Source organism: Rhinopithecus bieti, unplaced genomic scaffold (assembly GCF_001698545.2).
Source record: "Rhinopithecus bieti isolate Rb0 unplaced genomic scaffold, ASM169854v2 scaffold_5260, whole genome shotgun sequence".
Taxonomy (NCBI): Eukaryota; Metazoa; Chordata; class Mammalia; order Primates; family Cercopithecidae; genus Rhinopithecus; species Rhinopithecus bieti.
In genome coordinates this window covers 6,642,237-6,655,712 of record NW_016805896.1, presented here as the reverse complement: position 1 = coordinate 6,655,712, position 13,476 = coordinate 6,642,237, and the positions used below count along the sequence as shown (strand labels likewise).

Sequence of the window (13,476 nt, the reverse complement as noted above, 5' to 3'; positions counted from 1 at the left end):
CCTCCCCTCCCTCCCTTCCTTTGTTTTCTCCCCTCTCCCTCCTTCCCTTTCTTCCTTCCATTTATTCCTTGATTCACTCACTTATTCAACAAGCATTTATTGTCTAATATGGGAAAGGCATTAGACAAATTACTCAGAGACAAAGAAAGAGTCACAATGCATCTCCTGCCCTTAAAAACCTTACAGTCTAAGACATAGACAACTAATCATTAATTTCAACTGAGTGTTATAAGTGCCAGCATAGGGGTAAACACAGAATGTAGTTAGAGTTCAAAGCAGAAGGAAAAAAGTTAAGAGATGGTTTCACCAAGGATTTTCTTCCTTCCAAGTTGAGATTTAAAAAAAGAGAATTCAGCTACACAATGATAGGATTGAGAGAATGAACAGAGTCAAACAGACATTATATTTTGAGGGAAGAGTATTTATAACGAGCTGAAAGAATGAAAATATGTGGCACATTCTGTTGTCCTGAGGTTGTTTCAGGTGGTTACAGTATAGAGTCAGAGGGAAAGTGGGAGCAAGAAAGAGGCTGGAGACAGAAACAAGGGCAAATGTAGAGAAACTTGTACTACTATCTAAGATCAGGTTCTTCCTTCTCATTGATGCCATTTCCTCCTCCTCTAGTATTTCAGCCCAGTGTTTTTGCTTTAATGGGTTGGTTTTTTTTGTTTGTTTTTGTTTTTGTTTAGTGTTTTCACCCTTGTCTATTTCTGGATCCTTCTCTCTTGTCTATGTAGCAGTGTAAGTCATTCTCATATGAATTCAGGTTAATATTCTCCACACTGCATGAATGAGAACAAAATTAAGACATTAAAATGAAAATAAAATTTAAAAAATTTTGAGAATCTCAAATCTTGAATCTTATTTGCAAGAGGTGGAGTTTAAAAATAATAATAATAAAAATGGCTGGGCAGGATGGCTCATGAGTGTAATCCCAGCGCTTTGGAAGGCCAAGGTGGGTAGATCACCTGAGGTCAGGAGTTTGAGATCAGCCTGGCCAACATGGTGAAACCCCATCTCTACTAAAAAATACAAAAATTAGCTGGGCATGATGGCACACACCTGTAATCCCAGCTACTGGGGAGGCTGAGGTTGGAGAATTACTTGAACCCGTGAGGCAGAGGTTGCAGCAAGCCGAGATCACATCACTGCACTCCAGTCCTGGTGACAGTATAAGACTACCATCCCAAGAAATAAACAAACAACAACAAAACTTTTTTTAAAAAAGATAAAAGGAATTTCAATTAGGAAAGTCTAACACACAGATAGAGTTGTGTGCAAAATATTAACCTGGGAATAAATATAAACAAACATTTATTGTGTAAATTAATAATAAATTATCTTAATAAGAAAATTAGTAAATAAGATATACATAAAATGATGAAAAATTAAATATACGTCAGGAGAGGATCACAAAATCCCTAAACTGTTCAGGAAGAAGTTAAAGATATTGAGTATGCTTAACATCTGTCAAGTGAAATATGCATTCCACAAACTTTATTAATAATTCATAACTTCAAACCTTGCAAATAAAAGCATAATAAAAAAGCTCAACTCTAATCATTCTAAACTTATGGCTTCAAAATTCATAAAGCAAAATTAGGAAAAAATGAAAAAAGTAACCCATCTCCCTGAGATATTTTAATTCATCTCTCACAGTAATTGATAGAAGTGTCAGAAAATAAACCAGAAATATAAAAGATTTAAATAACACAACTAACACAGATGGCTAAATCAATCTACTTAGAATTGTTTCCCCAAATCAGAGAAAACATTTTTGTCAAATGAAATATTTATGCAAATTGCCCATATATTAGAACATGGATTAAACCATAATAAATTTTAAACTATTTCTATCATATAGACCAATTTTATAAACATATCAGGATCACATTACAAATCAATTTTAAAAATTAACTAACATTAGATGAAGATGGAAGGGTTAATTTGTCTCATCACTGTCTGATTTTGCACAGACACAGTTTTCCTTTTGGAAAGTTCCAAGAACATTGATTAAGCTTCAATTTGGGAAAACAACTCAAATAAACAGAGATAGGTCATGGGTATGTTTAGAAGTCCCTATCATAAAGACTAGAGTTCTTACTCAATTATGCCATAAGTGGATACAGTTTCAATCATAATGCCAACAAAAATTTTTAAAGAAATGAACCGGATAATCCTGAAACCTATATGGAAGAGCAAGAATCAAGAAAAGCCTAGAACTCAAAAGAAAATATAAGATCAGAGGATTCACTATCACAGATAATTAACACCCATTATGGAATTTTAGTGATGCAGACATGGAGTGTTCAGGTGAAGATGGTCAAATAGATCAAAGTAAAAAGTGAATGGAAAAAGATCCATGCAAACATAAAAACCTAATGTGGGAGAGAGATAGCACTGATTATAGATATATAAACAAAACCCATCAGTAGATTGTATTGTAACAATTTGTTTTATATATTATACAAAAAATAACTGGAACCTCACTTCACATTACACCCATACATTAATTTCATATTAATTATGCATCACATCTGGCAAATGAAATATGCATTCCAAAATTGTAGAAATAGCTTTTACTTCCAAATTTGTAAATAGAAGGCAGAGTGAGAAAATAAGCCTCAATTTTAAACATTCTAAACATAGTTTCATCTAAAACTATCACATAAATATTAAAAGCAGAATTCAGAAACATTGAGAATGAAATAACAGAAAATATTTTTATAATCTCAGGAGTGGGACAATTTCTTAAACAAGTTTACAAAAGGAAAAAGCACAAAGGAATGCATTTATACCTGGTACTACATTAAACTGAGGCGTCTTTTCATCAGAAGTTACCATAAAGAAATGAAAAAAGGTTGGGTAAATATATTTTTAACATTTGTAACTAGAAAATATTTAGTATCCACGATACATAAATTCTTACACATCAGTGAGATGACACTCAGTATATAGCAGGAAAATCATGAGCAGGTTTTCACAGAAAAGGAAATACAAATCACCCCGCAAAAGTCATTAAAAATGTTCAGTTCCATTAATAACTAATAACAAACCATAATGAGGTACAATTAAAAAGCCTTATTATAGAGAAGAATGTCTTTAACTCCAGGTTGGAATGCAAATTGGCATAATAATTTATATATTATTTCCTTTTACTATACTATTATTTATTTTATCTATTATGTTCTTATACAACAGTGAATGAGATATGGCAGAAAAAGAAAGCTTCATCTTCAGAAAAGATGAGTCATAATGAAAGGTCAGATGCTTCCAAGCAGGAGCACACCACTGCTGGTTTTAGAGAAGAAGGGAACAAATAGCTAGGGAATGCAGGCAGCCTCTGAAAACTGAGTGTGATCTCAGGCTGACAGGTGCCAAGGAAACAAAGGCTTCAGTTCTCAAACCATAAGAATTAAATCATGTCAAAACTGAACACCCCAGTTAGAACGGGTAATATCAAAAAGACAAAAAATAACAAATGCTGTTGAAGATGCAGAGAAAAAGTACTCTTAAACGTTGTTGGTGGGACTATAAATGAATACAGCCACTGTGGAGTGGAGATCACAGCAGTATGGAGATTCCTAAAAAAAAAAAAAAAAAAAAAAAACCCCACTAAAAAAAGAATTACATATGATCCAACAATCCCACTGCTGGTTATATATCCAAAGGAATCAGTATGTCCAAGAGATAACTACACCTTTGCATTTATTGCAGCACTATTCACAAAACCTAAGATATGAAATCAACCTGCTTCCATCAACGGATGAGTAGATAAGGAAATGTGATACACAATGGAATACTATTTGGCAATAAAAAGGAACGAATTCCTCTTATTTGCAGCAACATGGACGGAACAGGAGGGCATTATGTCAAGTGAAATAAGCCTAGCACAGAAAAATGAATACCATATGTTCTCCTTCATACATGGAGCTAAACAGGTTGATCTCACAGAAGCAGAGAGTAGAGTAGTGATAACTAGAGACTAGGAAGTGTAGGGGGTAGGGGGCATAGAGAGAGGTTGGATAAGAGATAAAAAATTATAGCTTAATAAGACAAGTAAGTTTTAGTGTTCTTTAGCACTGTAGAGTAACTCTAGTTAATAATAATTCATTCTATATTTTCAATGAGGATTTTCAAAATCCTGGAAAGAGGGCGATTTTGAATGTTACCAACAGAAAGAAATGCTGAATGTTACCCTAATTTGATCATTACAGATTGTATACAAGTATCAAAATATCACATTAGACCCCTTATAAAAATGTACAATTATTATGTGTCAATTAAAACAAAACTGAAGAAGTTTTGTTTGAAGTTTTCTTCACTTTTATTTTAATTGACACACAATAATTGGACATCTTTATAGGGGTCTATTCTGATATTTTGATACCTGTATACTAAAAATAGTGCTATCCTGGAGTCTCCAGACAGAAATGCCAGGCTACTGATACCCTGATTTTAGTCTTGCCAGTCCTGGGGCAGAGCAAGCACTTGAGCCATGCTGTGCCCAGACTTCTGACTTAGGAAAAGGTTGAGATAATAAATGAGTGCTGTTTCAAGATGCTAAATTTGTGGTAATTTGTTAGGCAGCAATAGAAAACTAATATAGGCAAATTGGCTAAATATTAAAAAATTGGCCAATTGCTATGTAATTATTGACAAAAAGTTTGCTATTTATAACTCAAAACAAAGATCAGTATTTTTTATTTTAAATATGAAAACTCACAGTTTTAGAAAGAGAATGTAATTCATTTTTTGATGACTTTGTTTCCCTTATTGCTTCAGTCACTTCCTCTTCCTTCTCCTCAATATTAGTATTAACATTCATCACTGATGAAGAGTAATGATCAAATAGACTGTTAAGTTGATACATCTCTCTCCTACGGAGAAAAAAATATATTTTAAATTATAGTTAGGCTAGGCTTGGTGGCTCATGGCTGTAATCCCAGCACTTTGGGAGGCCAAGATAGCAGATTACTTGAGTCCAGGAGTTCAAGACCAGCTTGGGCAACATGGAGAGACAATGTCTTTACAAAAAAAAAAAAAATTGAAAATTAGCCAAGCATGGTGGCACATGCCTGTAGCCCCATCTACTGAGGAGGCAGAGGTGGGAGGATTGATTGAGCCCAGGAAGTTGAGGCTGTAGTGAGCTGTGATTGATCCACTGTACTCCAGCCTGGGTGACAGAGTGAGACCCTATCTCAAAATAAATAAATAAATAAACAATACTTAAATTAGCTTTAACAGTATGAATCAACGGAAATCCATCCCAAAGTAACTTGACAATTTCTAAAAAATACTACTTAGATGTTAAGTAAATAGTGAGGAAAAAAAGTCATCAATAGTATTGTTTCTAAGGGAAAACATAATTGAGAGAAAAATCAATTATAAATTTGTTCAAATAAACTGTCTTTGAATCTGATTTCAGGTAAGAGATTTACACACTTTTAATTCAGAAGCTGGGTAATACAGGGATGGAAAGGTAAGAAAAAAAGAAGAGGAGGTAGAAGTGAAAAGACCAAGCAGTTATAGCTTTCACAGCCTTAGAGGTAAAATAAAGGAAATTGTAGCTTAGGAAAACACAGGACTTTTTAAAAAGAAGTAATAGTCAAAGAGTTATTTGTTCCTATATGACCCTCCCAAGGGGACCAGTGCTAGTCTGTGAACCACACAGTCCTTTATCTAATCTAGCAGGTAGAAACCATCTTCCAAATATAAAATTATCTTTAGATACTGTTATGGTTGTTTAATGTAGCAAAAAAATCAGTGAGAAAATGATAAAATTACCATTTTCATAAAATACCAGCACATAATATAGATAATTACAACTTTTTAAACACACCTTAAACAAAATAGTGGACTAGGAGATTTATTTGAAACCCATATAAAAGTAAAACTTTATATGTAATAAACTCATACAAGTGAATATGTAATAGAAAATTATTCAATAGAAAAGGCACAGAGAATATGAACAATCACCAATAAATTTATGGTGTGCTTATTGAATTGGCCCAGATTCTTATGCACCAACCCTGATTCCAGCAGCATGGTCAAATAAAACTGAAATCTACAATCTCACTATAGAAATGAAAATTAAAGGAACAAACAAATAGGCAAGAACAAGATTCTTCACATTTCTATGTCTGCAGAGTATAAACTTAACCTGTCAGAATCCTAGAAGCCAGTTAGGCAATGAGAGTTAGGTAGCCTCAACATTCAAAATGTATTCATTTCTTTTGAAATTAATTTTTCTTCTCTCAGTGTTATCTATTGCCTCTAGTCCAAAGAATACACTATGGATTTCTGCCTGAGTGATGGACAATTGCCTACTGCCATGCAATTTAAGAGTTATTATTTTAGTGGTTCACTTATTCCAATTTCTTGATGAAGTTGATGCCACTAATTCCTCAGCCTTTTGAGGATTTTCCAGGAAAGCAGTTTATACTATGCTTGTCTCCACTGTTATTTTAAAATTCATCATTGTTTTATCAGCTAAATCCAAATAAATTTAGAAGAATAAAAGGGAAGAATCACTCTACCAGTTGTTAAGAACTACTATGCAAACTCTGAAATCAAGAAAGTGTGATATTGGCAGAGGGATAGCCAAATAGATAAATGGAATGGTCATAGACAACTCAGAAATAGAGCTACACAAACATGCCTGATTTTTGACAAAGTCACAAAATCAATTTAATGAAAGTAATTTAACATATGGTGATGGAATAATTACATATTCATTGGCAAAAAAAGTGAAGCCCAAGCTAAATCTCACATTTTACACATAATCTAACTAAAAATGGCTTATATATCTAAATATAAATTGTAAACCTATAATATTTTTAGAAAACAAATTTCTTTGTTACAGGATTAGGGCAAGATTTCTTGTGTGTGACACCAAGTACGTGATGAATAAAAGAAGAAAGTGATAAGTAGAATTTTAGAAAAATTAAGAACTTCTGCATTATAAAACACCCTCAAAGACAAAAAGACAAGACTTTACTAAAACATAGAATATATTTGCATATAACATATCTGATTAAAAGTCTTGCATTTTCAAAATTAAAGAATTCTCTACACACAACCATAAGAAAACAAACATTATAATGGGGAAATGTCAAAATATTTGAACAGACACTGTATGAAAAAGAGACTTCAATAACAATTGAGCACACGAAAAGATGTACATCACAATTTGCCACTAGGGAAATGCAAATCATAATGATATATCACTACAAACTTACTAGTCTAGGTTGAATATTTTTTTAAAAAATTAGTGTTCTCTTGTAGAGAAACTGGATCTCTCATACACTGCTGGCATTCAGATAAAGTGGTACAGCCATTCTGGAAGACCAGTTTGGCAGTTTTTTAGAAAATTATTTTCACTTAACATACATCCCAAAATCACACTTTTTGATATTTATCCAAGAGAAATGAAAAACTTATGTTCACACAAAAGCTTCTACATTGATATCCATGGCAACTTTATTCAAAGTAGCAAATAACTGGGAACAAACTAAATGTCCCTCAAAGGGCAGATGGTTTCAAGCTGTGGTACATCCATACAATGGAATTTCATTCAGTAATAAAAAAGGAATGAACTCTTAGTACTGTCAACAACCCAGACTGATCTCAAATGCATTATGCCTAATAAATAAAAGCCCAAATCAAAAGTTAAATATTATAGGGTTTCATTTATATAGCACTCTTAAAATGGCAAGACTAGAGATAGAGAAAATAATAGTGGTTGTCAGAAGACAGAGAAAGGACGATGGGTATGAATAAAAACAGTAGCATAGGAAATGAAACTAGTCTGTATTCTGATTGTAGTGGTAGTTACTGAATCTATACAAGATAAAATGGCAAATAACAATAAACACACACATACATACATACATGAAAATATGTAAAAAATCATGAAATGATTAGGCTTATCTCAATTGCCTGGTTTTAATACTGACAACAAGTACAGTATATACAATACAAGATACTCCCATTGGAAGAAGCTGGAAGAAGGGTACACAAGACTCTGTGTCTAAACTCCTAAGAGTCTATAATTATTTATGAATAAAGATTTAAAAAGCGAAATATTAGATGAAACAGACCTGCATACTTATCAAGACTGAGATAGGACACATAATAAATCCCACATACTCAAATATGGGAAAGTGAACTCTAGTGGTTCACTTGAAAACCTACGAGCTATCAGTCTAATAAAGAATCATATTTCAGGCTGGGCATGGTGGCTCATGCCTGTAATCCTAGCACTTTGAAAGGCCAAGGCAGGTGGATCACCAGAGGTCAGGAGTTTGAGACCAGCCTGGCTCATGGTGAAATTCTGTCTCTGCTAAAAATACAAAATAGCCAAGAGTGGTTCCATGCACCTGTAATCCCAGCTACTCAGGAGGCTGAAACAGGAGAATCACTTGAACCCAGGAGGCAGAGGTTGTAGTGAACCAAGATTGTGCCACTGCACTGCAGCCTGGGTGACAGAGCAAGACTCCATCTCAAAATATAAATAAATAAATAAACAAATAAATTATACAAATACATTGAAATTAAATGACATGTTCCTGAAAGACCAGTGAATGAAGACAAAAATTAAAAATACAGTTAAAGAATTAGTTGAAATAATGAAAATAGAAACTCAATATACCAATTCTATCAGACACATAAAAGAAGTATTAAGAGGCAAGTCTATAGCAGTAAATGACTACAGCAAAAACTAGAGAGATTTAAAATAACCTGCTGATGCACTGCAAGGACCTAGAAAAACAAGAACAAACCAAAATTACAATAAGTAGAAAGAAAGAAAGAAAGATCAAAAGCAGAAATAAATAAAATCGAGACTAAAAAATACAAAAGATTCACAGAACAAAAGTTAGCTTTTAAAAGATAAACAAATGGACAAACCATTAGCTAGATTAACAAAGAAAAAAAGGGAAGACCCAAAACCAAAATGAAAAGGAGTTATCACAATGGGTACCACAGAAAATAAAAGTATAATTAGAGATTACTGTAAGCAATTTGCATGCCAATAAAATAAAAAACCTAGAGGAAACTGATAAATTTGTAGATACATACAACCTATTAAGATTGAACCAAGAAGAAATAGAAAGCCTAAACAGATCAATAACAAGTAATAAGATTGACTCAGTTACAAAAAGTCTTCCCCCAAAAAAATCCAGTACCAGATGGCTTTACCACTGAATTCTATTGAACCTTTAAAGAAGAAATAACTTCAGTTCTTCTAAAACTATTCCAAAAAATTGAAATGAACTCTCCCTAACTCATTCCACAAGACCAGTGTAACCTTGATACCAAAACTAGACAGGGACACAACAACAAAAAACCACTATAAACCAATATCTCTGATGAACACAGATAGAAACATCTCTGACAAAATGCCAGGAAACTGATTCCAACAATATATCAAAATGATAACACACCATGATCAGGTGGGATTTATCCCAGAAAGTCAAGAATGATTCAACAGGTATGAATCAATAAATGTGATACATTACCTCAGCGCAATAAAGGACAAATGCTATATGATCATCTCAGTAAAGGCAAGTAAAGTATTTGATAAAATTAAATATTTCTTCATAATAAAAAATATTCTTAATAAATTAGGTGTAGGAAAAGGTACCTCAGCATAATACAGGGGCCATATATGACAAAACCACAGCTAATATCATACTGAAGAGGGAAGAGCTGAAAGTTTTTTATATAAGAACTAGAACAAGACAAGGATGTCCAGTCTCAGCACTCTCATTCAACGTAATACTGGAAGTCCTAGCCAGAGCAATTAGCCAAGAGAAAGAAATACAGGGCAGCATGTATTTTGGAAAGAAGGAAGTCTAACTGTCTATCTTTGTAGAAAACATAATCTTGGATATAGAAAAACCTGAAGACTCTACCAAAAAAACTCTTAGAACTGATAAATGAATTCAATAAGGTTGCAGGATTCAACATCAACACACAAAACTCAGTAGTGTTTCTATACACTAATAAAGATATAACCAAAAAATAAACTAAAAAGGTAATCTCATTTACAATACCTAAAAAAAAATAAAATAACTAGGAACATATGTAACCAACAAGGTGAAAGACCTCTACAAGAAAAACCACAAAACACTAATGAAAGAAATTGAAGAGGCTACAAAAATGGAGATACCCTAGCTCACAGATTGAAAGAATATTGTCAAAATAACCATACTACCAAAAACAACCTACAGTTTAAATGCAATTCTTATCAGAATACCAATGACATTATTCATAGAAATAAAAGAAAGTTAAAATTTTATGGAACCACAAAAATCCCAAATAGCCAAAGCAATTTTGAGCAAAAGAACAAAGCTGGAGATACCACACTACCTGACCACAAAGCTGTTATATCCAAACGGCTTGGTGCTGGCAATAAAAATGGATACACAGACCAACTAAACAACATAGAAAACCCAGATATTAATCTACATATCTACAACCAATGGATTTTTGACAAAGACAGAAAGAACATACTTTGGGGAAATTACAGTCTCTTCAAAAAATGGTTCTGAAAAACTTGATGTCCATATACAGAATAATAAAAACAGACCCCATCTCTTACCCTCTACACAAATCAAGTCAACATGGATGAAAGACCTAAATGTAAGAACTAAAACTTTAAAACTAGTATAAACACACACACACACACTCACACACACACACTCACAAACATCATAGGAAATGGTTCAACACATTGTCCTGGAAAAAGTTTTATTAATAAGACCTCAAAATTACAGGCAACAAAAGCATAAATAAACAAATGTGATAATATCAAACTAAAAAGCTTCTGCACAGCAAAGGAAACAAGCAACAGTGTGCAAGTACAATGTACACAATGAGAGAAAATATTTGCAATCTATTAATCAAACTGCAGATTAATATCAAGAATATACCAGGACTTCAAACATCTCAATAGGAAAAAAAAAAGTGGGCAAATAACCTGAATAGATATTTCTCAGAAATGCTTGATATCACTAATCATTAGGGAAATGCAAACAACAATGAGGTATCATATCAGCCAAATTAGGATGGATATTATCAAAAGACAAAAAATAACAAATGCTGTTGATATAGGTTGGATAGTTAGTTGTCCTCTCTAAATCTCATGCTGAGCAGCAATCCCCAGTGTCTAAGGTGGGGCATGATGGGAGCTGTTTCAGTCATGGGAATAGATCTCTCATGAATAGATTGGTGCTGTCCTCATGATAGTGAGTGAGTTCTCACAAGAACTGGTTGTTTAAAACTGTGTGGCACTTCCTCCCTCTCTCTCTCACTCCCACTCTTGCCATGTGACATGCCTGCTGTCACTTCACTTTCCTCCATGATTGTAACCTTCCTGAGGCCCTCAAAGCTAAGCAAATGTTGCTGCCATGCTTGTATAGCCTGCAGAACTGTGAACCAATTAAGCCTCATTTATTTATAAATTACCCAGTCTTGGGCATTTCTTTATAGCAATACAAAAATTGCTTAATACATAAAATTGGTACCGAGGAATGGGACTTTGCTATAAAGATACTTGAAAGTGTGCAAGTGACTTTGAAACTGAGTAATAGGCAGAGATTGGAGGAGTTTAGAGAGCTCAGAAGAAGACAGGAAGATAAGAGAAGGTTTGGAACTTCTAAGATACTGGTCAAATGGTTGTGACCAAAATACTGATAGAAACGTTGACAGTGAAGGTTAGACTCATGAGGTTTCAGATGTAAATGAGGAAGCTATTGGGAACTGGGGTAAAGATTACCCATGTTACACCTGAGCAAAGAGCTTGACTGCATTGTGTTCATGTCCTAGGGATCTGTGGAAGTTTGAACTTAACAGTAATGACTTACAGTATGTGGCAGAAGAAATTTCTAAGCAGCAGAGTGTTCAAGATGTAGCTTAGCTGCTTCTAATGACCTATTATCATATATAGGAGCAAAGGAATGACTTAAAGTTGAAACTTATATTTAAAAGGGAAGCAGAGTATAAAAGTCTGGAAAGTTTGCAGCCTGGCTATGTGGCAGAGAAAAATTCCAAGCAGGCTGCAGAACCACTACTTGCTAGAGAGATTAGTATGACTAAAAGAGAGCAAAGTGCTAATATCCAAGACAGAGGGAAAAAGACTTTCAAGGCATTACAGAGATCTTAGAGGCAGCTCCTCCTATAACAGACCCAGTGGCCTAGGAGGAAAGAATTGTTTCAGGGGCCAGGCCTGGGATGCTGCTTCCCTGCTCAGCTTAGGGACACTGCTCCCTGCATCACAGCTGCTCCAGCTACAATTATGGCTCAAAGGACCCCAGGTATGGTTTTGGCTGCCACTCTGGAGGGCACAAGCCATAAGCCTTGGTGGCTTCCACCATGGTGTTAAGCCTGTGGGTGCACAGAATGCAAGCATGAAGGAAGGTTGGAGGCTTTTAGCTGCATTTCAGAGGATGTAGGAGAAAGCCTGTGGGCCCAGGCAGAAGCCTGATCCAGGGGCAGGGCCCTTACAGACAACCTCTACTAGGAAAACGCCAAAGGAAAATGTGGGGTTGGAGACCCCACAGAGAATCCCCACTGGGGCACAGTACAGTGGAGCTGTGGGAAGACAGTTGCCACCCTTCAGCCCCCAGAATGGTAGCTCCACTGACAACTTGCACCCTGAACCTGGAATCCCACAGTCACTCAACTCCAACTTATGAGAATAGCTGCACCTTGCAAAGCCACAAGAGTGGAACTGTCAAGGTCTTAAAAACCGATCCCTTCCAGCGTGTCCTCGATGTGGGGCATGGAGTAAAAGGAGATTATTTCAGAGCTTTAAGATTTAGTGACTGTCCTGTTAGGTTTCAGACTTTCATGAGGCCTGTTGCCTCTTTCTTTCGACCAATTTCTCTCTTTTGGAATAGTAATGTTTACTCAATGCCTATACTACCATCACATCTTGGCAGTAAATAACTTGCTTTGATTTTATAGGCTCAAAGTTGGAAGGAGATGAGTCTCAGATGAGACTTAACACTTTGGACTTGATGCTGGAATGAGTTAAGACTTTTTTTATTTTGCCATGTGAGAGGGACATGAGATTTGAGGAACCAAGGGTGGAATGATATAGTTTAAATGTTTGTCCCCTCCAAATCTCATGTTGAAATATGATCCCCAATGTTGGAGATGGGACATGCTGGGAGGTGTTTTGGTCATGGGAGTGGATCCTTCATGAATGGCTTGGTGGTGTCCTCGGGATAGTCAGTGAGTTCTCACAAGATCCGGTTGTTTAAAAGTGTGTGACACCTCCTCCCTCTCTCTCTTGCTCCCATTCTCACCATGTGACAGGCCTGTTCCCACGTCTCCCATTTTGCCTTCCACTATGATTGTCAGCTTCCTGAGGCCCTTACCAGAAACAAAGCAGATGTTGCTACCATGTTTGTACCGTGTGAAGAACCATAAATCAACTAAATCTATTTTCTTTATAAATTACTGAGC

The 13,476-nt window shown here is 35.0% G+C and overlaps 1 protein-coding gene across 1 annotated transcript in view; it reads right to left on the bottom strand.

Annotated features, from left to right (window-relative positions):
- CCDC178 (coiled-coil domain containing 178) overlaps nt 1-13,476 on the bottom strand; it is a 528,736-nt gene that overhangs the window by 376,957 nt on the left and 138,303 nt on the right. Inside the window, exon 13 of the mRNA XM_017873932.1 lies at nt 4,727-4,880. Coding sequence (XP_017729421.1) covers nt 4,727-4,880 — 154 coding nt within the window. The remainder of the gene's footprint in view (nt 1-4,726; nt 4,881-13,476) is intronic.